Below are 26,644 nucleotides of genomic sequence, written 5' to 3'. Positions count from 1 at the left end.
GATCATTGCAGCTATCATTCAGGTGGCAATTCATTGCAGCTAGCAGCTATCATTCTTGGACCACATCTTGTCCAAAGCTTCCATGCAAGCATCACCACCACCGCCTCGCCTAAGTGCTTCTTTTGCCTTCTTTACCCCCGGTGGCCTTTTGCTTGCTTCGGTTTCTGGAGCAACTTCCTTTGCTGCATCTTCATCATTGTTGGTGCCTTCTGTATCCCTTGGTCTGGACTTCTGTTTTTTCTTGTTTGATAGTTTTTCCAGCTCGGCAAGTTCAATCCTCTTGGCTTTCCACTTGTCCTCCTCCTTCAATATATTCCAACAATGTATAAGAGTGAATGACTTATTATCATTGTCTAATCCCTGGTACAACTTGGATGCTTCTGAAATCTATTGAGAGAATTTGGCAATATATAAAATGTGCGGTTCAAATAAACCAAATTGATTAAAGTAAATATTCAACACATATTGTATACCTTGTCTTGGATAGTTTGTCCACTTTGATTCCTACGCTCAATCTTATCATAGCAACAACAATACTTGTTCACTTGTGACTGAATTGTCAGCCACCTATGCATAATGGAACTCTCTGTCCTCACAGCTGCAGTTTGCTTGTGTTCCTCAAAGAAAGCATGAACTCTACTCCAAAATGTGGAACGAGATTGATTGGCACCGTTAATGGGATCTTTGCTAACGTTCAACCAACCAGAGCATACAACTTCGTCTTCCTTCCAATCAAAATTTTTTGTCCTCTTGGATCCCTTTGTGTTGCGACTTGGCTGCACTTCCACATGGGCTTGTTGACCTTCGGAAATAATGCCTTGTGTGATCGGAATGTTGAGGTTGTCCTCCATACCACCAGCAAAACCACCATGATCTTAATTGAGAAGAATGTCTGTCAAGAATCCATCTCCTTCCATTTGAATGAGTCTAAAAAAAATGAGATCAATGACTGATACAAAAAAAACGATAATGTTAAAAGAATCGAACTAAATAATATAAGATTAAAAAACTGATAATAGCTGTGATACAAAAAAGAACAAGTAGCAGTTGACTGAACAAATGAACTGAAGTTCTGTTCTTATGTCTGACTGAACAACTGAAGTGAAGTTCTCTATACACCCAGATATATGATATCCCTGCACCTACAAGGCTACAATCCTCTTCTGTCCCTCTCAATCTCTTATTCACAGCCAATTAACCACTGATCCCAAGCCTAAATGCTCCAAAGTCCCACCCATCGCCTTCAATCCAATCCCTTTAAGCACCAACGGCTGCACCGACACCGACAAACCATAATTCAAAAAATTCTTGCCAACAACTTACTGAACTCGGTGTACTGATGGCCATGGGTCTTGGTGATGCATATCGAACAGGGTCTGTATGTGGCAATGGGCCGGGTCGGAGGGGAAGGGCAGCGCGGCAAGCAGCGCATGGACGCCGGGGTCGCCCAGGGCGTAGTCCAGGATCAGCGTCACGTCCGCGGCGTCAGCCGCGGCATCTTCTCACCGGCTCAGCAGGGGCGCGTCGCGCGGATTCGAATCGAGATGGGCAGTGTGGAGGTGAAGCGCTTGGCTGGAGGGCAAGGCGGCGAGGGCGGAGCAACGGGGAACGGCGAGAGCTCGGCCATCCGCCGGCGGTGCGCCGGGCGCGGGAGAGACTCTGCGGCGCGGGAGGAGGCGACGGCGTCTTGGACTCCGTCGGCTTCGAGCCCATCGGAGAAACAACGGCCAAGGAAAAAACAAAATCGAGGAGGAAGAACGAACCTGACCTGGCGGCCTTGGCGAGGAGAGCGACGGGATCGATCTGCTGGGGAGGCGGCGGCCTTGGCGATGGAACTGGACGGTCGCGGCCACGAAAAAAAACGCGACCAAGGAGGCGGCGGGACACAGGCTTGGCGCGGGAAAGAGGCGACGAAGTTTCCTCGACCGCGCGGGAAGTCCAGCGCCGGCGATGCGCAGCCGAATACGCGCGCGGAAAGATGCGCGTGCGGACCGGAAAAATGCCAACTTGCTAAAAATGCCAACCTTGTTTCCCAAACTGTTGGAGACAAAATTTTCTTGTTTTGCCAAATTTTCTAGGATGCCAACCTCATTTAGCAAACTCTTGGAGATGCTTTTAGGTAACCGTGCAGGATGAGTTTTGTGGGGATGAAATTTCTCTCACATCCCATAATACTCTCCATTGAGAAAGAGCTTATTTGTGCAAATTAACCCGCAATTATATTCCTCCTATTTAACATCCAAATTGGAAGACTGAAAAATACCATAAAATCCAAACAGAGCCTTAACTTCTATATTCCTTGGCTCAGCAGAAATCACTGGCTCGATTCGCTTTTCAGTTTTTGACCACTGATAAAAGCGAATCACATGTTCAGGTGAGACGAGTGTTTTATGTTGAGCTATTTCCATTTCTAAACTTTATGATTTTATAGTCCACTCATAACTTAGCAGCCGAGATATTTTAACCGCTCCCGTACTGCCTCAAGCTATCCAAATAATTGTTCTTAGGTCTTGTTTAGATGCATTGAAGTAAATCTGTAAAGTACTGTAGCATTTTTATTTGTACTTGGTAATTATTGTCCCGTCATGAATTAACTAGATTCAAAAAATTCGTCTCGCAAATTATAAACAAACTATGTAATTAGTTATTTTCTTTAGCTACATTTAATACTTTATGTATGCGTTTAAAAATTCGATGTGATGTGAAATCTTGTAAAGTTTTGAAATTTTGAAGGGAACTAACTAAACAAGGCCTTAGGCTACCTGCACTGCCTTCTGGTACCACGCACTGCAGTACGCCTTTAGCGTAAAAATTGCTGCAGCGGGGTCCTGGGAGGGGCACGGTAAGCAAGCGGAGACATCCGCTTCCGCTATTCCTAGAGAAGGTGAAGGACACCGCTACCGGCCGATGCTGGCGGTTCCTCGGCGTTGCTGCCGAGACAGAGCAAGCCAGCGCGAGGTCGCCGCTCTGCCGGGCCGCGATTTCCGCTCACGCCCGACCTCCCCTACACCGAGCTCGAGGCCGCCGGAGAGGGCCCCTCCCGGGCGCGCCGGAGATGGAGGGAGCTCGGCGCGGCGGAGCTCCACGCCGCCGAGCCCAGATCCAGCAATGCTCGCGGAGGAGGGAGGAAGGAGCAGGCGCCGCGGAGGGAGGACCCGCCCGCCGAGCTCGCCGAGCGGTGGCCGCCCGTCGAGCGCCGCCCGCCCGTGGCACGCCCATCGAGCGCCACGCCGTGGCACGCCCGTCGAGCGCCGCGCCGTGATCGCCCGTCGAGCCACGCCCGCACGCGGCGAGGGCGAGCGCCGCGCCGGCCGGCCGTCGCACGTCCGCTGCAAGCTCGCCGGCCGGCTGTCGCGCGTCCGCTGCAAGCTCCCCGGCCGCCTCCGCTGCCGCGTCGCGCAGAGCTCGAGGGAGGAGGGGCGCATCTGCGATGGAGTCGCGCGCCGCGCAGAGCTCGAGGGAGGGAGGGAGGAGCTGTAGGGCGGTGCGGCGCTCGGCCCACACCGGTGGGGTGGGAGGGAGGGAGGGGGAGGAGGACTGGAGGAGGGAGGGAGGAAGGAAGGAGGGCGCAGTCATGTGAGGAAGAGGGTGGGGAGAGAGAGGAGGGGGTGTGGTAAAAAAATAGAAAGGGTTGGTAGTTGGGACAGAGTAAGATATAGAGTATAGATGGCTGCGGTGAAATTGGATGTAGAGAAGAGAATATTTATGATTAGAATAGAATATTTTTTAGAGGACGAGTCTAAAGTAGTGCGGATAGCCTTAGTTTACTGTTTTTGAGATCTGCCGCGACACGTGTAGGTGTAGCTGGATTTGATGGGTTGCTTGTTTATTCGTGTAGTACATGTGATCTGCCATGCTGCCCGCGCTCAAACTGCTGGTGGTGGGCACGCAGATCGAAGGCATCTGCTTTGCTTTGCTTCGTCTTCGCCTTTGCCGTCTCAAGAACGGATCCAGATTCGGTGACTTGCGGTAGGCAAGTCACTATAGGTTGACTCAGCGACGGACTCCGGCACTCCGCCAAGAAAGAAAGAGGAAAGCGGGGGCAAGCAGATTAGTCTCCTCCTCTCCCTCCCGGCAGCGGCAAGGCAAGAAAGGAGCTCTCAAGTCTCGAGCCAGTCAACCTATATCAACAGCCCAGACGTAGGAGGGGGATCTGATCGAACGCCCGCCGCCGCCGCGCCGCCCAAGGAGCTCTGATCGATTCATGTCAAGATATGCTGCAGCGGGCGGCGAGCAACGCCTACTCGTGGTGGTGGGCGAGCCACATCCGCACCACCCAGTCCAAATGGCTCGACGCAAACCTCCAGGGTCAGTTCTTCTTCTTCTTCCACCATCCCCCTCCTCCTCCCCCTCCCCCTCCCATGTGATTGGATTGGATCCCTTTGCAGATATGGAGAATCGAGTCAAGATCATGCTTAAACTCCTCGGGCAGGAGGCCGATTCCTTTGGCAAGAGGGCCGAGATGTACTACCGCACAAGACCGGAGGTGATAAGCCATGTGGAGCAAGTCTACAGGGCCTACAGAGCCCTCGTTGAACGCTACGACCATATATCCAAGGAGCTCCATAAGGCCAACCACACTATTGCTACCGCATGTCCAGAGGAGGTGCAATATGCAATGTTACAAGAGGATGATGAAGATGGTGACCTCCCCAAAGCAATCACACCAATCAACTCGAACAAGATACACAAGTCCTCGGTTGAAGAAATTCTCAACAGAAAGAGACAAGGTCCGTCAGGCCAGAACAAGCTAGCCTCTGCTCCACACATGACCACAGAGGAGGCACAAGAGGAGATCAGCAGACTTCAGAAGGCTATACTTGTCCTGCAAACCGAGAAAGAATATGTTAAGAGTTCTTATGAGAGTGGCATTGCTAGGTGCTGGGAGATTGAGAAGCAGATTGCAGATTCGCAGCAGGAAATTTGTCTCATTCAAGACAAATTCGACGCTCATGCAGCCATTCACGATGATGAAGCACGTGCTTTGATGACAATAGCAGCTCTTAGATCTTGTCAGGGTACCATATCTCGGCTGGTACGTCATTTTGAGGAGTTGGTTAGGATTGCAGCCATGGAGTCCGAAAAGACAAAGTCTCTCCAAGCACAGTTGTATGCTATGAATGGCAACACTGCCACACCTCCAGGAGACGCTAGCAGCATTAACACGTTGGTGAGCACAAGGGTTTGTCCAGTCACCCAGAGAATACTTGAGTTGCAGCCCGTATATGAAAAAATTGACAATTTTTTTGCCAACAGTTCTGAATCCTCTTCAGAGGCGATTGCAGATAATGTTGATGAACTTGTTGATAAAGTTGTCAGCTTGGAGCTCAAGTTCCCAAAACAGTCAGCACAAATCAATCAACTGAAACAAGAGAATGAGAACCTCAAGAATAAATTGGATGAGTTACAAGACGAGATGGCACTTCGTGATGACCAAAGCGATTTAAATGCACACCTCAAGCTATTAGAGGACGAGTTGAATGGTGCCCGAATTCTTGAAAGATCAATTGTTGAGGATGAAGTTTCTATCAGCGTATGCTTTTCTGAAGTCCTTAGTTGCATAATTAATATCTCAAAGGCACTTGGATCTTTAGACCCTGAAGACCTGTATAATTTGTCGACTGATGTAGGAGATGGTGCAATGGTTTCAACAGATATGAACCTGGAGTACTTTACGGAAAAGAGCAAGAGTGGGCAATTCATAGACATAGAGGCACCAACTCTAAGTGATCGTTTGGGTCAAGATAGAGAAGATGCCTCGGAAGTTGTAAATGATAATGGTAATGATGGCATCCATGGATCTAAGAATGGTGATGGGGAAAAATTGCCAACAGAAAATTGCGTTCTAGTCAGAAATAAAATGTCCATGTATTCTGACAACCATATCGATCAGTTTGTCTGTTCCAGAAATGAGAATGGTGTTGATAACTCAGGCAAGGGCAATGCAGATATCTCATCGGAAGAAGTATGCCAGGGTTCATCAGAAAATGAGAGTGGAAGTGGAAACTTTGCTCAAGGTAATATTTTTAAAGGTGAATATCCATTGAGAATAATCAGTCAGACTCATCTCCTTCGCTCAGGTAGTATAGATACTTTAGGCAAGAAGTATGACTCTAATAAACAAGGTTCATCAACTGAAGCTTCTGAGCCACTAACGGAAGTTGCCGAGGGAAATATTAGTAATGGAAATGCTTTTACTGGGAGCAGTGTGGTCCAGAAGGAAAGACTTGGAGATAGTAAATCAAAAAATATCTGTGAGCAGATTAGTCCAGTTGCTTCCTCTGACTCGAACACTTTGAAGGAAACATGTCCAAAACTATAAATGTCTGACTTTAGGGTCAACTGTCCGGTCATAGCATACTCAGGGGCACAATACCCATATGTCCCCATCACTCTTGTGGAAACATGAGTTTTATCACCGACTGGACCAAGCTTTGCCAATCCAAAATCAGAAAGCTTTGGGTGATAACCCTCTCCAAGCAAGATGTTCGAACATTTCAAGTCACGGTATATGACAGGAGGACTGGCTTTGTCATGTAAATACTCTAGACCTTTCGCTGCACCAGCAGCTATCTTCATCCTTGTATTCCAATCAAGCTGCGCCTTATCTGGGGAAGGATCTGAGTAAAATAATAAGCAGCTGTGAGTATACAAATTTTAACCGTCCAGTAACAGTGCTATCAATTCAAAAGGAAAATACAGCAGTGCAGGATTTAAATAGCATACCATGAAGGTGATCCTCAAGAGAACCTAGAGGCATATATTCATAAACCAAGAGCCTCTGATCGCCATCGGCACAGTAGCCAATAAGGCTGACAAGATTTGGGTGATGCAGCAAGCTTAGCATCAGAACTTCTACAAGAAACTCCCTGTTGCCTTGTAATCCGTTACGGTCAAGCTGCTTTATAGCAACAACCTATCATGGTAAGGAACGGCATGCCATGTTAAAATGCACTTGCCATCAGAAACATTTGAGTTTTCCTACACATGCACAACATGCTATGGCATTGCTGGATTGTTGGGTGTGCATCCATGGAATTTGTGGGGGGATGTAATCAAAGGAACCTAATAGTAGCCTATGTCTTGTATATTCATCATCACATTTTATAGGGAATGTTTTGCAGGTTTGTACTAAATCAGTTACAACTTGAACTTTAGAGAGTGAGTAATCAAACAGGCAGGGAAGCAAGAGACTCACCTGGTTGACACAGTTCAGATAGCCTTTATACACTCGGCCAAATCCACCCCCACCAAGAAGGCAATCAGGTCTGAAGTTCCTTGTGGCCACCGCGAGGTCCCTGAAAGTGAAGGTCTGCGCAGCGATTTGGTGATGGTCAGATCCATTGCTCAAGACGATGTCCTTATTTGCAGCGTCCTTGTTCACCTCCAACGAGTCCTGCTTCATCACACTGGGCGATGGCCCCAGGTTGGGTTTCTCTGCAGCAGTAACAGGAACAATCGACACATGCCTGAGCAAAAAGGAAGGGCATGACCGGATACAAGTCATGAAAGTGGTGTGCACCATTCATTCTCATTCCCCAAGCCGAATTGCGAAATAAAAGGAGGTTTTAGAAATGAATGGTTGGCCCAAAAACCCAAAGTTTGGGAGTTTGGGGCGGGGGCAGGAAGACTGTTGATGAGATGAATTATGGAGTCGAAATCACGGAACCCGCCGCGCACAGCGCGGAAGAGAGCCCCAAGAAAGGGGCCACCTTTGGGGGGAGGAGGATCACCTCACCTGAGGAGGATGGGATCTGAGGCTTCTCCGGCGGCCTCTTCTTCTTGGCGCCCCCGAGGCAGGGGAAGCAGCTTTCCATGGCTCGCTCCGGTTCTCTCCTTGCCGAGGAGAGAGCAGGGGAGAGGATGGGGAACCCAAGGGCGGAGGAGTAGAAGACTGCATGCGGTGCGGGCCTCCGGCCCTCCTCCCTCCGGTGAAGAGAGGAAAGGAGGAAGAGGCAGAGTCCAACTCCTTGCTGCTTCTAGAACCCCCTGTACCTGTACGGATGCGCTGTCAACGAACGCAGCGGCCATTTTCATGAATAACTTTCTATCGGGTCCTCTATATAGTTTGAAAAAAATCATATTCCAGAAAAAGTTAAATTCAAGTGGATTGTTTGATTGTTATTACTCCTGTCTTGAAAGATCAAAAAATTGAACAAAAGGAAGATAAAAAAAATTGTTTCTTTGTTTTCACCTCAGCATATAAAAGCTCAATTCTAGGGTATTGGTGAAACAAATAGTCTATTAGGAGTAGCTTCTTGTGGTTGCAGCTGTAGACAGTTATATAGCACTTGATTCTTGTTTAGGGCAAGAATCAGAGAATCCTACAGGGTTAATTAGGGTTGTGAGGGAATGATAATCATATATATTATTTTGAAATTGTGCTTAAAGAATTTGTGGTCAGCTTCGTCAAAATCCTGTTCTGTTTGTGCTTAAAGACAAAGTTGCTTCAACGTCGTCATCTGAAGTTTTGTACAAGATTCATCTGCATCGTTTTTGATACGGTGCAAACTCGTGTGGTAGCTGCTATGCATAATGAACACTCCAGCAGCCTCCAGCCAGCCAGTAGTATTTTCCTCTCACACCACTCCAGCAGCAGCCTCCAGTCACCAGCCAGCCAACAGTGTTTTTCTCTCACACCACTCCAGTAGCAGCCTCCAGCACCAGCACAGCGAATAGGGCCTCTAGTCACAACACACCTTGGGAACGTACAAGATGAAAGCAAAAATGAGAAATGTGACAAAATTGTTCGATTTCAAACTTTAGGAGACGCGTATTTCAATGTACGCCAAATGCAAATGTTTCTTTGCATATCACTGCCAGCCTCACTGCATTTATTCAGTAGCATACCGTGGATACAAGGAACATATAAAGGTCAAAGGACTTCTCGCCGTGAGTGTTGAAGCCACGAAAACGCATCCCTTTGTGCATCAAATAGCTTTTTCAACAAAGGAAGTTTTATTGATTTCAAGATCGCTATATCGAATGGATGCAAAGATCTTGAAACGCTACTGATCTTTATACAAGAGCGTGAATGGGCATTGGTATATGTAGTTGCATGCTTCCTCATGTAATCATGCATGTATATTCAGCTACCTAGTTTGCATACATGCAGAGGAAAAAACATACCTACTGTGTTCAGTAAAGTCAGTCGGGCACTACTTCATTCGGCAGGGAACAACTGTTAACAACGACGAAGGAACACGACAGTACGCAAAGATGACATATATTGACTGAAACTGACGCACCGCACCAGCAGCAAGCCAACTGCTGCGCAGTGCATTCTGTTGACAATTGACCCAAGACCAAACCATGACAACACACAACAGTACTGGGGTTCAGACATTACGAGTACACTTGTACATGCTTAGTTACATAGGAGCGAGCATGAATCCGCACGTAGAATTACAGCCCATGCACTTCCTCCTCTACATGCTTACGGGGACTGATTGATAGGAGTTCGTTGTTTATTCTTTCTAGGGTAGGTAGTAGACACTGAATGTGGAGAAACCAATGATGGGAATGAAGGATCAACTGTATAATTGTCAAGTGTTTGGAGTCCAATGCAGTCATGCCAGAGCAGGAGCCACACCAGGGGGGTCATCTATCTCCAGCTCCTTCCCGTCTGCCCTGATCTTGCTTCACGAACTGTCCACGGACCCGTGGCCGCTGATCGGCCAACCTCTTTCTGCTCTGGTACCGCACCTGAAAATGGCAGACAGCCATCAGAAAGAAACCGGTCCTAACCAAAGCTTTCTCAAACACATCATACACAAACAAAGAAGGGGAAACAAAAATACAGAATCATTTCTTCGTAGCTTATTTCAGGTATGCCACAAAATGTTGAGAGTAACAATTAATCAAATTTCCGAAAAGACATATCCACAGCACAGCTGTATCAAGTAAAAGAAGTTAGGCTCGTAATCTCTGAGCATAATGTATTTCAATTATACTTACCTATTTGCAGTAGAAACATAATGTTTATAATTCCTTTGAAACAACATGTATGTACGAGATTCTACTTAGCCAACCTTTGAAGCAAACTTTTTTGATGATACACTATTTGCTGGTTCATGTATGTTGGAAATGAGAAGGTCCTAAATCACTGCCTATAGAAACATTCAATTGAAAACAGGCTACCTTTTTCCCAAAGTTTCGATCTTTCTTTTTCTCCCAATATTTCATCAGTCGTGCTTCTCGGGGTGTAATGGCTGGGGCGAAGCGTTTCACATATGTGTCATTGCCGTTGCCACTTCCACTCCCATTGCCACATCCAGGTCCACCTTTTTCAATGGCACCATTAGCAATCTCCGTGTTTGTCCTTTCACCATTTGCAGCAGCCATACTTGCACCAGCGGTGCTTCCATTCTGCCCATTGGTTCCATTGTTACTGCCTGAGTTGCTCCCAATCACACCATAGTTGGCAGCTTGACCTTCAAGTGGAGGATCAAATACGTTGGAGGAACCACATTGCAGAGCTCCTGACCCACCATTCTCCCGTGACACATCAAAATGGACATAAAGCATTTGACTAGGGTGTTGCACGAGGTTGCTTTGCACTTCACCAGGGTGACCATGCTTAGTTGCATTGTTTGCCATTTCATCAGCCTTCACTTTTCCTGCTGCATTAGCTGGAACCATCCAGTGATGCACAGGATGAAACGCTGATGTGTGTGCATTAGCCTTAATAGCTGAGGGTGACATCACTCTCTCATTTGCAGTAGGCTTTGTCACAACATTCTTTGTAGTGGAACCCATGTCATTGTTATTGCTACTGCCATTGGAGACTTGTTTTATCGGAGCAGCATCTGAATTTGACTTCATGTTGTAAGTAGAGTCCGTTTTCATAGCTTCAGAGCTGTTATCATGCGGCGAACAGCTCCCGACAAATCCTGTCCCACCTTGATTGGAAGCCACAGATGTATGGTACCTTGCAACAAAAGCAACAGTTAGTACGCAACGTACTGTTGCTTTCATAACTCACTAATGACACTGATATTATGTTTTGCACCTTGTGAATGCTGAGGGATCTGATCGTCTTAATATATTCCGTTGTTCATCTTGGACTGTATTGGCACAATCTGCAGATGATCTCGACCTCTTCAAACTCAACTCAAGTAATGGCGAAACATTATCACGGTTCATATCTTTCCCTTCTGGCACTTTGGAAGAGCAATTAGGGGCATCTGCAGCTTTTGCTGCCTGGTGGGCATCCATGTTTTTGGCCATCGAACCAATTAGATCAGCAGCTCGAACAGTTGGCTCCTCCAAATTTTCCATCATTGACTCCTTTGAATTGTTTTCTGCTGGTTTGATGGGTCTCTCGTTTGGGGAAGATTGACGATCCATATTTAAATTTCTAGGGGCACCTATCTCCAAGTCCTTCCCCACGTCTGAAAGCAATTGACAAATTTAATCAACAATAGTCAGGAAGTTTATTTTGTAAAATTGCATGTTGAATCAGTTAAGCATACCATACCATTAGTGTCTTTTTGCTTCTTGAAGTTCCTGCTGTTTGTACCTGGTAGCCATCTGTTGCTACATATCTCCGATTTTGGGTGGATCACTTGTGCACAAGTGCTATCAGGTGGATCAGCTAACTGATCTGGAGACATAGCCTGTGGACTGTCAATCTCCACAGCACGCTTAGTCCACGAGCTCTGCGCCTTTTAACAAATTGACAAGGAAATGAGTTAAAATGTGCCCATGCTGTTGATATAGCTACTCCACCTAGTGATGCTAGTCAGGAAGATTGTGTTAATTGCCAGTTTACCGCTGAGATCTTTCACTGATACATGGGCCTAGACCCCACCTATCAGTGAGATAGCTCAGTACAGAAACAAAATAGGGTTGGCTTTGTGCAAAATAAACGAGAATAATGAAATACATAGGCTTAGTCAAAAAGGGAAAAATCAGTTCATCAACAATTATAGAAAGAGGAGTAGATCACTCCTGTTCATAATCAGTTAAAATAAAAATAGTATGATATCACATCATGAAATACATTAGTTCTATCGTATAGCAGTCCAATATTTACTTCCTAGGTTTTGAGTTACACACTTTGTTGAGTTGTTATCCAAATACTTTCCGGATCTAGTTATCATGCAGAAATATGCATACCGACCTACCACTTTTCCCAAGAGTCTAGCATCTCAAATGCTTCACATTATGTACTTACCATTCTCTGATTGCCACCCAACCCCATCAGATCATTTAAATCCCACCTCATAAAAGACCCACACACCGCAATGCTATTGTTTTTCACATGTTACCAAGCTCTGTAGATTCTTTTTTCCTGCTTATGAGGTATCCAATTATTAAAGGTTTGTCCAATGATTGTTTATCGTGTCCTGATTAATATGTGTAATAAAACCCCTTATATCCTTGTCATATCAGGTTATGTATAGTGGTCTGATGGTAGGATATGCAAATAGACCTAATAGATGCAGTTTTGACACATACTTCGATTCTTATTCTCTATCTGGCGTTGTAACTGAATCCGGAGGCCTAATCTCAAATTCTAAGGGCCAGTTAAACACAAACAGCAAAGCCATGTGTATTATTCAAAGGTGAATTTGATTATTCATATGAAGTGTTTCAGTACATCTACAGCTGTCCAACTCTAATTCAAGACCACGATAACTAACAGAAACTATACGCAGCTTCATGTAAATTCTGTCAGAGAACCTTTGATTTATCGAGTGCCCAGCACAGAGTATGCTTTTGATTGATACATAATGAAATTTGATTTGTTGCACAACCAGATCAGAGAAATATTCGATGATGACCTTAGTTCATTTTGTAAATACAGTACCGATTCCCTAACACTGTTAGTAATAACTGTGTTGTACATATGAGAATACTATAAACATTTATATTAAAAAGCAACAGCGGTGCAAAAGAAATTCCAAAGAAACAAAAGGGGAAAGGGAAAGAGGTTAACCCAGCCAATTTGGAAACTACAAGTTTAACAAGAATTAAAGTTCAATTAACGGATCCAAGTCTAAAAGCGCAATTTTTTCCATTGTGTTTAGAAGTAACTGTATATATGTCACTCCCAAGTTACAAAATATTCTCTATTGGGTCTGACAATGTGGATCTGGAAACACATGGCATTGAAAACCAAAGTGGCAAAGGTGAAAATTTCAAACATGGCTGCTGCATGTACAAACTTGTAATGTCAAAATCATTGGCTGTGTGACAAAAATCATTTGTTTCTGAACTAAACAGTACAAACTTGTAATGTCAAAATCATTGGCTGTGTGACAAAAATCATTTGTTTCTGAACTAAACAATTCATTTTCAAGTTTTGCACAGGCACATATTTCTAAATGGGTGTCAAAAATCACTGGCTGTACATACGATAAAAATCATTTGTTTCTGAATCAAACAATTCATTTTTAAGTTTTGCACAGCCACATATTTCTAATGGATGTCAAAACTCATTGTCTGTACATATGGAAAAAAAATCATTTGTTTCTGAACTAACAATTCATTTTCAAGTTTTGCATGGCCACATATTTCTAAATGAATTCTGGACTAAGAACTGGTTATATTGAGTGCTTGCTACTATTTAAGCAAACTAGACTAACATATACATGTATAGCATACAAGGGGCACTTACAGTCTTTTTTTTTTTGGCCTAAAAAGTAGAACACAGGCAATATGAACTTAAGTGTCTTAGGTGCAATTAAACCAAATCACAAGGATTCTCTAGTTTGTGTGCAAACTTATAGAATTGCATGCAGATCCACATGAATTCAATGCTTAGCAGTGGCAGGAACACATCATCTAATTCTGTGGTTCTAAATGTAATTAAACGTAGCTACTATGTGAAATGACCTCAAATACACTTCATTTGGTGATTATAGACAAGTTCAGTCAAAATAGTTTCTTGTACTCTAAGTGATACTCAGTTCATACTTCGGATAACATGATGACAGCTAGTAATAAGCTTATAAAGTGTCCGACAAAAAAAAGCTTTATAAACAAGTAAAAAATCATCAAATCTCATACTTGAGTGCCACTGCCATTATCACTGCCATCCCTTGCATTAAGTCCCATGCTTGCGTCATCGTCGTCTTCGTCTTCATTGCTACCACTGTTGTTATCGGATTCATCACCGCTTTTTGATTTGGCACACTCCTGTGTCTGAATGCCACTTTCGCTTCCACTACCACTGGACTGAGTTCCAAAACAGGTAATTCTAGCTTAGAGTAACCATACATCAGAGAACCAGAAATAAAGTCGAAGCATTAGAATAAAACTTGAAACTGAAGCAGCAAATTAGTACTTGATGGACTTTCAAGAAAATATAATATGTAAACCTTGGTCAATTTTCTAGAAAATATAATATGTAAACCAGACCACTAACGACTTACACTGTGGCACCGTCTCCACACATGCTGCCAAAGGTTCTTAAGTTCATTCTTACGTATAGGCTTGACTAAAAAGTCAACAGCACCTTTTGACAAACATTTAAAGACAGTACCCATGGCATCATTCGAAGACATCACTGCACACAAACCACATCAGTGTAGCAGCTAAAAGCATTGGAACTAAATAAATGCTGAAAGCAACATTCTGTTCATTATAAGAATTGCAATATAGAGTTGACGAAGTTTACTTACTAATCATTGGAATATTCTTGCAAATATTGTGGCTCATGATCCTACTCAGCAGAGATATTCCAGATACACCAGGCATAAAAACCTCAGCCAAAACAAGATCTATGCTGTTTTGCATATCTTCAAGATAACTCCATGCTTGCTGACCGTTTTCGGCCGGGATAACTGAAAAAAATGAATAGAATAACTCAGTTTTTGAAGAACATCAACAGTCAGTCAATGGCCACAACTAAAAAAATATTATATGTGCAAAACATCACTCAAGTGCAATTAGCTCCGAACTCAAAACAACAAAGTCAAACAAACAAAACAGTCACCAACATGGCTTATAGGTTGATGCTTAGATCTTGTTTCCATATCGCCTTATATGCTTATATTATTTGTCTACTTGCGATTGAAATGGTAGTTTAGTGGTTCATGAGCACAGCTGAACTCAGGTAGACCGAGGATCATCAATCTCACCTCTAATGAAGACTATTGCAGTGCCTTAAGTGATCAACCAAGATCAGAACTTTAAAAAATTCAAGCTTGAAAAAACCATCTTGCTATCCTAAGTGACTAAACGAACTAATATTGTTTGCAAGGTTGGGGTTTCCCCTGCTGTTTCTTTTCAAAAGAAAAAAGGTTTTTCCTTTTAAGGAGCAAGAGAACTGTGGATGAGGTATGTAATGTTGCATAAAGAAACGATTTAATTTGTGCAAACATCAACTGTACACACTGAATAATCTGTTCCAATGATTACCATCAATTTATTTCCATTTAAGTCTATATCTATATTATAACATCATTATTTTGAGAATTGTTGGTTCGAATGATAGACCAACTAGATAGCCACCTTGTCCAACAATCCAACTTTAACAATTTTGGAATTTCAGGTTGCGTAAAGAGGGGTTTCTCCTACCAAACTACTCTGGGCCAGAAGGTCAGGCGTAGAGTATATATGGCACTCATCCTAGTCGAAAGGATGGATTTTGTTGCACAACAAGTTCCCACCCTGCTATCTAGCCATCCGCTGCTTTTTGGCTGGTGCTTTTTTGTAAGAGAAGCTTTAGACTCTCTTCTTTTACATCCCCTTCCTCCTTCCAACAATTCAAATTGAAGAAAATTATTAAGCCATAATACTTAAAGGTACAATAATTCTATATGTAGTAACAATACATCATAGTATTCATAGATTCGGTCAGTAAGAAATACTCCCTTTGTATCACAATGTATGTCCATAGCCTCGATAGCATCTTTATGAGTTCTTTATGAGTTTCATAGATTCATAGATTCAAGTCTGGCTTGTGGAGGGGAAAAAACAACCCATGTAGAGCATTCTTTATGAGTTTCAAGGGATAGACACCTAATTATAGGTTGATTCATTACTTATTTTGATCAACGTTGAGTTTCCTTTGTCTATGCACAAAAGTAAGTATATTGTAAAATGAAGGAAGTATATATATTAGGAAAAATAAAGTAAGGAGTTCTACTATGTTATCAGTCCAGTTTCTCATTCACAAACATCCAGAAGTGGGGCGATGCCTAACAACTACTGTATCGTGCCACTACCTTTGACTAAACAAGTCAGTGCTCCCCAGCAGCTATGTACACTAAATGAGAAAGAAATGTACGAAGAGAAGATGGGAAAGCAATTAATATGCACATGCAACCCTACATCATGGGGAAAAAAGAAAGAAAGTTCAGATGCTTGTTGAACCACATGCATGCATGAGAGGCAATTGGTTAGCAAGTGTGTGACTATTTGTTAGCAATAAACCAGCACATGTATTGAATTATGGTCGTGTTTCATGGACCATATATATGGAGATACCAAGGGTTTAGGACTTTAGGGTAATGGTGCTTAAACCCTAAACCCTAACAACAGTGCTGAAAGATGCTTGGAGCATGGTGTTGGACTTGACCTGTTTCAAGACTTTTGTTGGGACCGTTATGTTAATATGTGCCATCAAGAGCTCATGTAATACCTACTCCTTAGACCCGAGATAGAAACTGTTTCTCACTACCCGAGATAGAAACTGTTTCTCACTGTGTGTGATGGTGCATTTTGGAGCTACCAAATGCTACTCTGTAATTGGGTAGCTATAAAAGCAGTTTTTTTCATATTCATATGGCTTCAGGACTCACATTTGTTTGTTAGTTGGCTATGGGGAATTAGAAAGGACTTGAAACCACTACTTAGTTGGGGGCGGCTGCTACGAGTTGGTCACTATGGCTATGTAGGAATGATATTGTTTTTGCCAAGAACAAAAATTCTTCTCTTGATTATTTCTTAGTTACCCACTTTATAATCCAGGTTCACAAGATTTTGTTATAGCAGCATGTCAGCACTTGGAGCAGGTGGTTAGGGAGAGTTTAACCCAGGAGCACAGATAGCAACCTAGTCTTCAAATTGATGATCCCTAGCAATTTCTTTTGTATCCAATTAAAACTTTTGGTGCACGTGTTTCATGGGTTGTATGTATCCTAGTCATGCAAAGGTCGGGGGCAATTTCAAAATGGCTGTATCACCTTGATGTGGTTGTCTTGATTTCAACAGAAACTTCCTTTATGTAAAAACAAAAAAAATAGTTTTCAAATTCATAATGAAATATGGAATGGGATATTGGTGCATCAAGATGGAATATTCCCCTCCCAAAAAACGAGAGAGATATTGTTGGACCCCCTCGATGTGGATGGACTAAGAAAGTGCACAGCCAGGCCATGCTAAAGAGGTTAACCTAAATATGACAAAACAGATTAGTTGTGTGAAATAATCCAATACAAGATCAAGTGAATGGTAGAGCTATCACAAGGGTGGTACAAATCTCACCTTGAACTTGACTAGTATCATGCGGCAAAGGATCAGTGCACGTGTACATCAAGGTTCAACCAATATGAACTTTATGTGAATTTAGGAATCAATATGTCCTACTAGGTGCCATGATTTATGGTCCAGAAATTTTTTTAAAGAGTCACAAATGTCTATACATGAACCTAACAGATCGCACACTTAAAGGGCTTGAGCATTAAAATACTTGTATGGTTGACTCTAATGCAAACAGGAGATTGTTGGACATATGTCCTAGAGCCAACCGGATTGGATCCGCTAATTGACTCAAATGAATTATGAAAACTACAGTTTTAGAATCATGATGGGCCACAAGCATTTAAACTGTAAAGACATACCACTTGCCCTAGATCCAGTAGTGCACATTTTGCTAGCAAAACTACATGCAACTAAACAATTCTTCTACTGCATTACATGTCTAGTAGTAAAAAATACATGGTCAGACTCGTATGATATCCTGGTTTAAACCAGAAAAAGGTTTCCTTTATCGCTAGTATTGTGTAGCTGTTCTCCAACTGGAGAAATGTCTTGTGGGTAAATGGCTTTTTCAGTTGATAAATGAACAAGGGACATGGCAGACCCTACTCAGGAATAAGTATGTGAACTCAAAGACCTTGCCAAGGGTGGAAATTAAACCAGGTGATTCACATTTTTTTACAAGGGCTTCCAAAATTCAAACTAAAAGATGGGTTCGAAGCTAGATTTTGAGAAGACACTTGGGTAGGTTCTATACCTCTCAAGGAGCGGTTCTCTATCCTATATAATATGGTCCTTAATCACCATACCATAATGGGGCAAATGACACTAGATATTTCTTCCTGTAGGGCGCTAACGGGTAAGAGGCTTATTGATTGGCATAACTTAGTAGCCAAAATAGCCCATATTCATTTATCAAATGAGAAATACACTTTTACTTGGGATTACATAAGTATGGTCAATTTTCAGTATGCTTCATGCATCAATACATGCTAAATCTGGGTGTTGTTTTCTCATTTTGAGGCTGGAAATTCCGGTTAAAATTAAAAATATTATTGTGGTACCTTCGACATGGAGCCATATTAACAAAGGGTAATCTAGCAAAAAGGAATTGGACAGGAACCAAAAGTATTGTTTCCGTAACTGCAATGAAACAATTAAGCATTGAATGTCATCATGCGGTCCATTTGGAGAATAGTTCATATCGCTACTGGGTTAACACCACCATGATCTATGTCACATATGCTAGGAGCTGGCTTATTGGGGGAAAAAAAGAGAGAGAAAAAGATAAATTAACTATCTTTGTGGGTTTAAACAGCTCTTTGCTGGGCTATTTGGTGTTGCTGTAATGATATTGTTTTCAAGAAAAAAAAAACAGTACCCTTCCTTTGTGCAGGCTATTTACAACGGTTGTGGGCGTTGCTCTGTGAGGACTAAGGAGGTAATGAAGATCTTCCATTCGACAAGCTTGAGATTAGAGGTCAAGGCCATGGACCTTTTTTGCCAAGAATGGATGGACGAATAATAATGGACTCCGTCCCGTTTAATTTATTCTTTCGGTTATGTTTGTTCTCCATTTGTAATAAACCAACTTGTAGAGGACAGAACAATTTCCATTTTCTAAAAAAATATTATCCAAAATTAGTGGCTAATACATTAAGTAGCTCACACAATTCACCTGATGAAGCTGAAGCATGAATTTAGTCTTAACTGGAATCATGGCATGGTGGGTAGGCCAATGTTTGCGATGGATCGGCCATTAGGCCACTCATATTGTGGTTCTGAACCTGAGCCCCCCCCCCCCCCACACACACACACACAAAGACACATAGGACTGGGCAAATTTAATCGAGAACCGAGAAGTTTGGTTCCTCTTGGGAACCGAATTTACTCGGTTAATTCAGTTCAGTTCTCGGTTAATCGAGGGAACAAAGATTAATAGCATTCATCCCATTAACTCATTAAGCCCCCATCAGACCAATAGCCAACCCTAGGGGTGAAACCTAACCCACACCCCCCGCACCGCACCTCCCACTCCCCCAGGCTCCCACCCAGTCCCGCACTCTCACTGACCGTCATCCGCATCTAACGTCCCCGTCCCCACCATCCGCACTCCTGCCACTTCACGTCTTCGCCAGTGCCATCCACCCCTTGGCCGCCGGCGCCCCCAGCCCCACCGCCTCCTACCCGGCCCCCGCCGCTACCCAACGCTCAGCTCTCGCCGAACCCGCCACCTCAGCCAGACGCCCCCGGCCAGGCCAGTGGCCCAGCGCGTGCAAACTGCACCCGCTGCACGGTGCCATGGCCAGCGCCCCCCGAGTGGCCGAGTCCCCAACCTCGACCCAGGGACCCTAGCCACCCAGCGCCTGCCACACGGCCAGCGCTCGCAGCTGACCGATGCAGGCACCCACAGCCACTTCTCCTTCCCCTTTTCTCTGTCTTGTCCACAAAGGCTACATCAATTGCATCCTGCAGTGAACTATTGAAATGCTCCTGAAATTTGCTACATCAATTCAGTTCAAATGCTCCTAAAATTTGCTATTGAATGGGCTATTTTATGCATCCTGAAAAATTTTGGTTCCTTCGGTTAGAACCGGAACCGCCGAAACCAAAATTCATCGATTCCTACATCTGAAAAAGAACCGATCGCTTCCTATTTCCTGGGACAAAATTTTCAAAAGAACCGAGGAACCGAATGCCCAGCTCTACCAACACACACACACACACACACACATAGGACTGGGCATAATTAACCGAGGACCGAAGACCGAACCGAAAAGACAGGAACCGAGACCGAAAAGACCGAAACCGAAATGTTCAGTCAGCAGTTCGGTCTTGGCCTCCAGGTAACCGAACTTTCTACGGTTAGTTCGGTCTTTGAGCACGGTTAACCGAATTGACCAAACTATGTATAAGGCCCATTACGTAGCCCAAAAACAGCCCAGCCCAATAGAAGTGTTAACTGTAGATATATAAACAACTGTAATTCTGTGTTGGTCTTTTCATCTATTATGTACTGCTTGTGATTTGCGCTTTGAAAGAGGCAAAATGCTGTCAATTTCTAATTAATTATGCTATCACATGCCTTTTTTTTAGTTCAGCCATGACCGAACCGAACTAACCGAGACCGAAATGTCTCGGTCCTGTGTTTTAGAAAAGACCGATCAGTCTCAAATTTCTGAAGACCGAACTTTGAAAAAGACTGATGAATCGAACTGATCGGTTCGGTCTGACCAATTGCCCACCCCTACACACACACACACACACCTCCCCCTATTGGTGTGATGGAATTTTGTTGGGATTAGTCCATAAGTAGTGGGCACTACTAAATAGAGACAGCTGTTAAGTAAAAACAGATCTTTTCAAGTAACTGATAGAGGGGTCAGAAGGATGAATTGGGACGAAACAAACCTTCATACATGCAGTGACGAAGCAGGGCACTGACCACCTGCCTAGTTGAATCATCACTCTCCACGAGCAAGACTTTGATAGTCTTCTTCTGGAGGACGCGCTCCCAACAGACCTGCTGGTGGTTTTCCATGTCACCCTGCTGCAGACCAGCGGTTGGCCCGCTGAGCGGGCCATCCGGATCACTGCTCCTCAAGTCGTCCTCCCCCTGCTGGAGCCCATAGTCTCCAGCCACACCCACGGCGCCGTTCCCAAGCAGTCTGGCATCTCTGAGGAAAGGTCCGTCCACGCCCGGTTGCTGACGGGCACCTTCCATCAGCCAGACTCGAAGAGGTAGACGAAAGTGGCGGGATTGATCCGAGGCAGGTCTTGAGTTAATGAATAGATGGTTGGGCACATGTTACGCTTGCCTTGGAGAGCACCTCTGTTGCATCCAACAACTCAGAAATCCACTGCGCGCAAACAAGAAGGTGGTTGAGGAGACAGATGAGCAGAACGAAGATAGGTTCAGAGAATGAACGAGGAAGCAAGATGAGCTACTATTTGCTAGTGTCGTATATTTTGCTCGTTCAGAGTGGGATCCAGATTTGTCCTCGCTCCAGTCCTAGCAACAACGATCGCCAAGAATTGAACGCGGGCGGAGCAGCCAGCATACCTTTCTAGTGTAGGCGAGTCAGCAAATGGAGGAGGGACGGAGGGAGGTCGTGCCTTGCCAAAAAGCTAAACTGCAGACGGGATTTTGCAGATTATTATTACATCCATGATCCGTCCCCAGAATGGAACGCCTCGATTAGAGGAGAGGAGGTACCTTGGGGCGGCGGCTGAGTCAGGAAACGGAGGGCGGAGGAGAAGGCAGTGGCATGACAGCCGGAGGCGGAGACCTGCGGCGGCGGAGGGGGAGTCGTTGCCCATCTCCACACAAGGAGCAGATAAATATTGGGAGGGGGCGATGACGTGGAGCAAATCGAGGTGGGCAGCGGCGGTGGTGGCCCACCCCGAGATCCGACGAAATCAAAAGCCGCGCGCCTCCCAGAGATCCGCGAGCATATCACCCCACATGGCCTCCCGGGCCCGCCTGGCGGCCACACCGCTCCGTCCAGCTCGGCCTGCCGATGGGCCGGGCCATCCCATCCCGCTCGGCGCGGCGGGAAAGATCGTCACGCCGTTAACCTTGCTTGCTTAGCGGCGTCATACTCCCGCCCTGGAATCCCAACGGGACGCCGGGTATGCCACCGTTTAAGCGGAGGTTTCATAGCAGTTTCGTGAAATTTTATATCATACTAGTTGAATACCTCGCGAGAGGTGCTGCAGAATTTTTGGATAAAAATGTTAAAGTTGAGTGTACTGAAAAGATGGAGATATGATGTTGCAGTCAATTATAGCATTTGAGATATATGGCATGATTATATATAAGATATGCTTAAATACTAAAGTTGGTGCACATATAAAAAATTCAAGTTGATGAAACTGAAAAAAAGAGAAATCATAATAGGTATGGTAAGATCGCTTTAATTTTATTCTGGGAGGAAATGGAAAAGTCTGCAAGTGATTCGACTTTGTATCGACTCTCTTGGCTAAGCAAAGTTTCTACAAATATTTTGAAAAAAAATTAAAGTGTGAGGAATGCAGTTATGTGTAATATTGATAATTGAAATAAGTTGTACAAATATAATTGTATCAAATATTAAAATATTAAAGAGCAACCAAACATAGAACTAATATTATAACACAATGAATGAATATGTAAGGAAGAGAAGAGACAGGAACAATCCTGCAAAAAAAAATCAGTGACCATGAATCCATGGTTCCCCGAGCATAGATTTTGTAAATGACAGAATTAGTACTCTAGTGATGGTGGAAAAGGAAACACGTGCAACAACTCTACTCCTTAACTCTTAGGGGCAGGAGGTGGAGAACACATATGGATTGACGACGTCTCTGCTGCACGATGCTCTTCCTGCAAACCACAATGACGCAAGGTAGAATTTTAGAGTAGTGAAATAACTAGGGAAGACAAGGAGCTGCCAGAACCGAATAGAATAATGGAGTCGAGTGTGTGTGCAACGCTGCGATGGGCTTCGACCGGACAAAATATATAGAGTGTTGGGGGTGTACATATCAGAAGAAGTGGAAGGGGTGGTGGTGGTATTGGTAGACAGAGAGACTTATGGAAACTACAATTTGGATGATCAAGTTACAAACATGAGAGAAATGAAGAGATAGGGTCAGAAGGTGGATGAAGTGCTTCTTCCATCGTTGGTGACTCAATAAGGTTTAAGAGAAATATAAATTAACATTCCTAGTGGGATGCATCAATATTAGAAGACAGAAAGACTATAGGAGACTAATTGTTTTGCATTTTTGGAGTAAATATAAATTTATTTATTTATTAATATTAGATAGATTAATACTTAATTGATAAATAAAAATACCATTCATGAGGCAATAATAAAAAGAAATACATTGAAAATAAAAATAACATTTAAGAGGCAATAATAAAAGAAAATAAAGAGAGGGAAATTTAACATATGTATGTTACATAGAGTAATATTTAGTTGATAAATAAAAAGTTTGGATATTGGGTTTCTTCTTTATTTATACTTATGATGAACCGCAACATAGTGGAAATACATGGAAAACATGATAGGAGAGAAATAGAAATTATGACACTTAGTGGGTTGATGACATGGCAGCATGACACTTAGTGGGTTGATGACGTGGCAGTATGAGAATTGAGAGAAATACAATTATAACACTTAGTGGGTTATATAGATCAGTAAATTGCTAATTGCTAATATAACAGAGTCATCATGATCACGAGAAGAGAGAAGAAAGAAAGAGAGTTTTTTAGGAGGAGATAGGAGTTTCATCTCCATAACACTAATCCAGATTGATTGTCAAATTCTCAGTTTTAATAATAGTACAATAAAATTATACACTAAGACTAGTCTAAATATTGAAGATGTAAGGTTTAAGATATCCTGTTTAGCAAGGTTTATTTCGGCTTCGGATTCATCTGTTTTACACAAATCGAGATATTTTAGCATGAATCTATTTTTATAAGGCAGTGCTAAAATAAATTAGAAGGCAGGTGAAACTAGTTTTTGTGTTTTACCGGCTTTTAGCTTCACTAATGAAGCCGTCATCTAGGAAGGAACCCTCCCAAATGGGCCCCTACATATACAGGCATATATAGTATTATTTGTTTTATATCAAATGCTCGAGTCTAAATTGCATCTTAAAATAAACCTAGTTCATCTGACGGGACGAGTCTGCGAACCATTTTCTATTTCTCACCTCAATCACTTAATATGATATCAGCAGTTCAGAAAACATTTTTGTCCCGCACCGCTCCCTCTCCTCTCGTCTTACCTTTTTTAAGAAAAGAAAATAGTGTTGTGACTTGTGACTGATTGAGTGCCCATTCCTAGTAACCTATCAGAATTTTTTTTTCATTTTTGTAGCAAATTATATTACACTTGTGTGTCCCTATAGTATCTAAACAAAAGGTGCGCTACATCCCTTTGATCATACTAGTTTTGAAAAATCTACGTTGTTTCGGACAACAGCAAGTAATCACGAATAAAAGTAAGAGACCCTTTCAGTAAAATAACAGTACATGAAGAAATATCATTCCAACTTCTCTTTTCTTTTTTGGTTTGTGCTGCAAAGTGAAGCTCATATCACTCCAACTTCCAACGTACAATTGTTTCATAGGCTGCAACCCATTTTTGGTGTGGGCCAGGCCAATTAAGCTGGCGAACACTATTCTATATCCAACTAATTACTGAACAAATTTTCAGTAATAACCGTTGTATGCAGTTACTGAACACCATTTTACTTAACATGATTCAGTAATACGATAACTCGGTTCAATAATTTCTGATAAGTTCGGTTAGTAATTTGACTACTGGATGTAGAATAAACGCTACACCTAGAGTGTAGAATAGTATTGCTGTGTGTGTGTATTTGAGAATAAGGACGCTGCTGATTAAGGTTCAAATTTCTTTAATATTTAACAGAGACTTAGACTTTCATTTGTAGATTATATATACAACACAAACCTAAGATTATTGTGTTGATATTTGAAAATATTTTATGGTCATGAACATTGTGAGATATCAAGGATCAAAATATGGTGTTGCACACCACACCGATCACAAATTTAAGGAGGACCAGAGCGGCAAAGTTAAACTGAAGGATATTGTATCATTTGTTGTTTCTTTTCTTTTCTTCCTCGACTGATGGAGTCGAGGGGAAAGGAAGGAAGAGCGGGAAAAAATAAAGGAAACATGCCTCCTATTATTTGTGCTCGACCTTCCCCATACTTTGTGGCCACAAAGGTGTACCTATCTAAAGAGCCAACCACAATCCAGATATATATTCGGGGGTATCCTACCATGCATCACTTCATTCATCCATCTGTGCAAAGTGCATCTTCCAGCCAGCTCCAGACAGTAGCACACTAGTAGCAAGAGAGCTAAAGTGGTCTGATGCCCAAGTACAGGCACACATGCAAACTCATTTTTTTTTCAAACAAAGACAAAAATAAAGAAAGAGACAGAGAGAGAGAGAGAGAGGATGAAACTAACAAGCACCCAAATGCAAAAACCTATACTATATTTAATGAATGGCCATGGATGAAGGCATCACTCCTAGATTATCATTTGATGATTTATCTGGTTTAATTTGCATCTCCATCCAGGCCAAAACACACGAATCGCCGTTAAAAGAAGGGAACCACGGGCACGACTTAGGCCGGGCTGGGCTGGGCTGGGCAGTTGAATGTCACTTTGGTGAATAGCCTTGGGACTGAGCCATGGCTGCAGAACAATGCTGCGTGCCATCAGAGATTCTGCAGGCATCATCCTTCTTTCTCTTATCCTTCTCTTGGTGTGGCTGAGGAGCCGTGCTTTTTGTGTGCCTTCCTTTGCATCTTCTTTTGCTTTGTCTTGTGTGGCTTCAGGTGAATCCTTTTTCCCTCCTCATGCTTTATCTCCCTTATTCCTCGTAGTCATAGTAGTGCTTGCTTTGGCCTTCAGTTTGGACTTGGGGCAGAGAGCAACAGCCCATCCTCCATGTTGATTCTTCGTGGCTTTTTCTCAGCTTGCTTCACATGGCGCTCGATACCCAAGTGCAATGCTTTCACATTTGTGTGTAATACTCCCTCCGTTCCAAATTATAAGTTATTTCAACTTTCTTGAAGAGCTAAAACATTTAAAGTTTGACCAAGTTTATATAATAAAATACTAACAATTATTATACCAAATAAGTATAACTAGATTATTAATATACTTTCATAGTATATATCTGGTGCTATAAATCTGTATCTTTACTAAAATTTTTGTCAAACATAAAAATAATTTGACTCTCCAAGAAAGTTGGAATGACTACAATTTGAAATGGAGGGAGTATTTCTTTCCACTCCCCTCCCCCCCTTAAAATATGCAACCTTTCTTTCAAATAAAAATGTCAGTACACAAAAGATATATTTTGCAAATGCAGCAGGAGGACAAGAAAACTTGCTTCTTCTGATGTATACAGTTGCAATCCAAACTATGTTCAAAAAGATATCAGAAAGATATCTAGTTGAGTTTCCTAAACTCTGGAGAAGAAATTACACTTTCAATAATAAGGCCACCAAGAAAATGCAATTTATGGGTTTTTGACACCTAAATGGAATAGATATGCGATGATAGCTTTGAATTTTGAATTACCTACCAACTTGTGTAGGAAAGAAACTTTGACACTATTTGTGAAAGTGCATCTAGGCCTCTAATGAGTTTTGGTGAATTGTATGACA

The 26,644-nt window shown here is 43.0% G+C and overlaps 4 protein-coding genes across 6 annotated transcripts; 1 reads left to right on the top strand and 3 right to left on the bottom strand.

The window, feature by feature from the left end:
- Positions 1–24: 24 nt before the first annotated feature.
- LOC120662272 (glutathione S-transferase T3-like) lies at positions 25–1,898 on the bottom strand. The gene is made up of 3 exons (XM_039941453.1): positions 1,764–1,898; positions 474–927; positions 25–387 (listed from the first exon to the last, which is right to left on the bottom strand). Exons 2-3 carry the CDS (start codon positions 849–851, stop codon positions 40–42), a joined length of 726 nt encoding a protein of 241 aa, XP_039797387.1. The 5' UTR covers positions 852–927; positions 1,764–1,898; the 3' UTR covers positions 25–39.
- A 2,492-nt stretch (positions 1,899–4,390) lies between these two features.
- On the top strand, positions 4,391–6,047 carry LOC120662981 (protein NETWORKED 2D-like). Its single transcript, XM_039942021.1, has 2 exons — positions 4,391–5,810; positions 5,908–6,047. Exons 1-2 carry the CDS (start codon positions 4,391–4,393, stop codon positions 6,045–6,047), a joined length of 1,560 nt encoding a protein of 519 aa, XP_039797955.1.
- On the bottom strand, positions 5,291–7,993 carry LOC120662271 (serine/threonine-protein kinase PBL27-like). Its single transcript, XM_039941452.1, has 4 exons — positions 7,739–7,993; positions 7,199–7,437; positions 6,727–6,916; positions 5,291–6,620 (listed from the first exon to the last, which is right to left on the bottom strand). Exons 1-4 carry the CDS (start codon positions 7,815–7,817, stop codon positions 6,064–6,066), a joined length of 1,065 nt encoding a protein of 354 aa, XP_039797386.1. The 5' UTR covers positions 7,818–7,993; the 3' UTR covers positions 5,291–6,063.
- A 1,216-nt stretch (positions 7,994–9,209) lies between these two features.
- Positions 9,210–21,818, bottom strand: LOC120662270 (two-component response regulator-like PRR37). 3 transcript variants are annotated; one of them, XM_039941451.1, is made up of 10 exons: positions 21,650–21,818; positions 21,497–21,566; positions 20,845–21,293; positions 14,631–14,792; positions 14,382–14,515; positions 14,017–14,184; positions 11,480–11,666; positions 11,012–11,393; positions 10,087–10,930; positions 9,210–10,001 (listed from the first exon to the last, which is right to left on the bottom strand). In XM_039941451.1, the coding sequence occupies exons 3-10, from the start codon at positions 21,155–21,157 to the stop codon at positions 9,954–9,956; spliced, it is 2,238 nt and encodes a 745-aa protein (XP_039797385.1). In that variant the 5' UTR covers positions 21,158–21,293; positions 21,497–21,566; positions 21,650–21,818; the 3' UTR covers positions 9,210–9,953. The 3 variants fall into 3 exon arrangements, with proteins under 3 accessions (XP_039797385.1, XP_039797383.1, XP_039797384.1); XM_039941449.1 differs by having other exon boundaries at positions 9,210–9,705; positions 10,141–10,930; XM_039941450.1 differs by lacking the exon at positions 21,497–21,566 and having other exon boundaries at positions 9,210–9,705; positions 10,141–10,930; positions 21,650–21,781.
- Positions 21,819–26,644: the final 4,826 nt, after the last annotated feature.

The sequence above is a fragment of the Panicum virgatum genome, chromosome 2N, assembly GCF_016808335.1.
Source record: "Panicum virgatum strain AP13 chromosome 2N, P.virgatum_v5, whole genome shotgun sequence".
In the NCBI taxonomy this organism is placed as follows: Eukaryota; Viridiplantae; Streptophyta; class Magnoliopsida; order Poales; family Poaceae; genus Panicum; species Panicum virgatum.
This window is presented reverse-complemented; position numbering and strand designations above follow the sequence as displayed.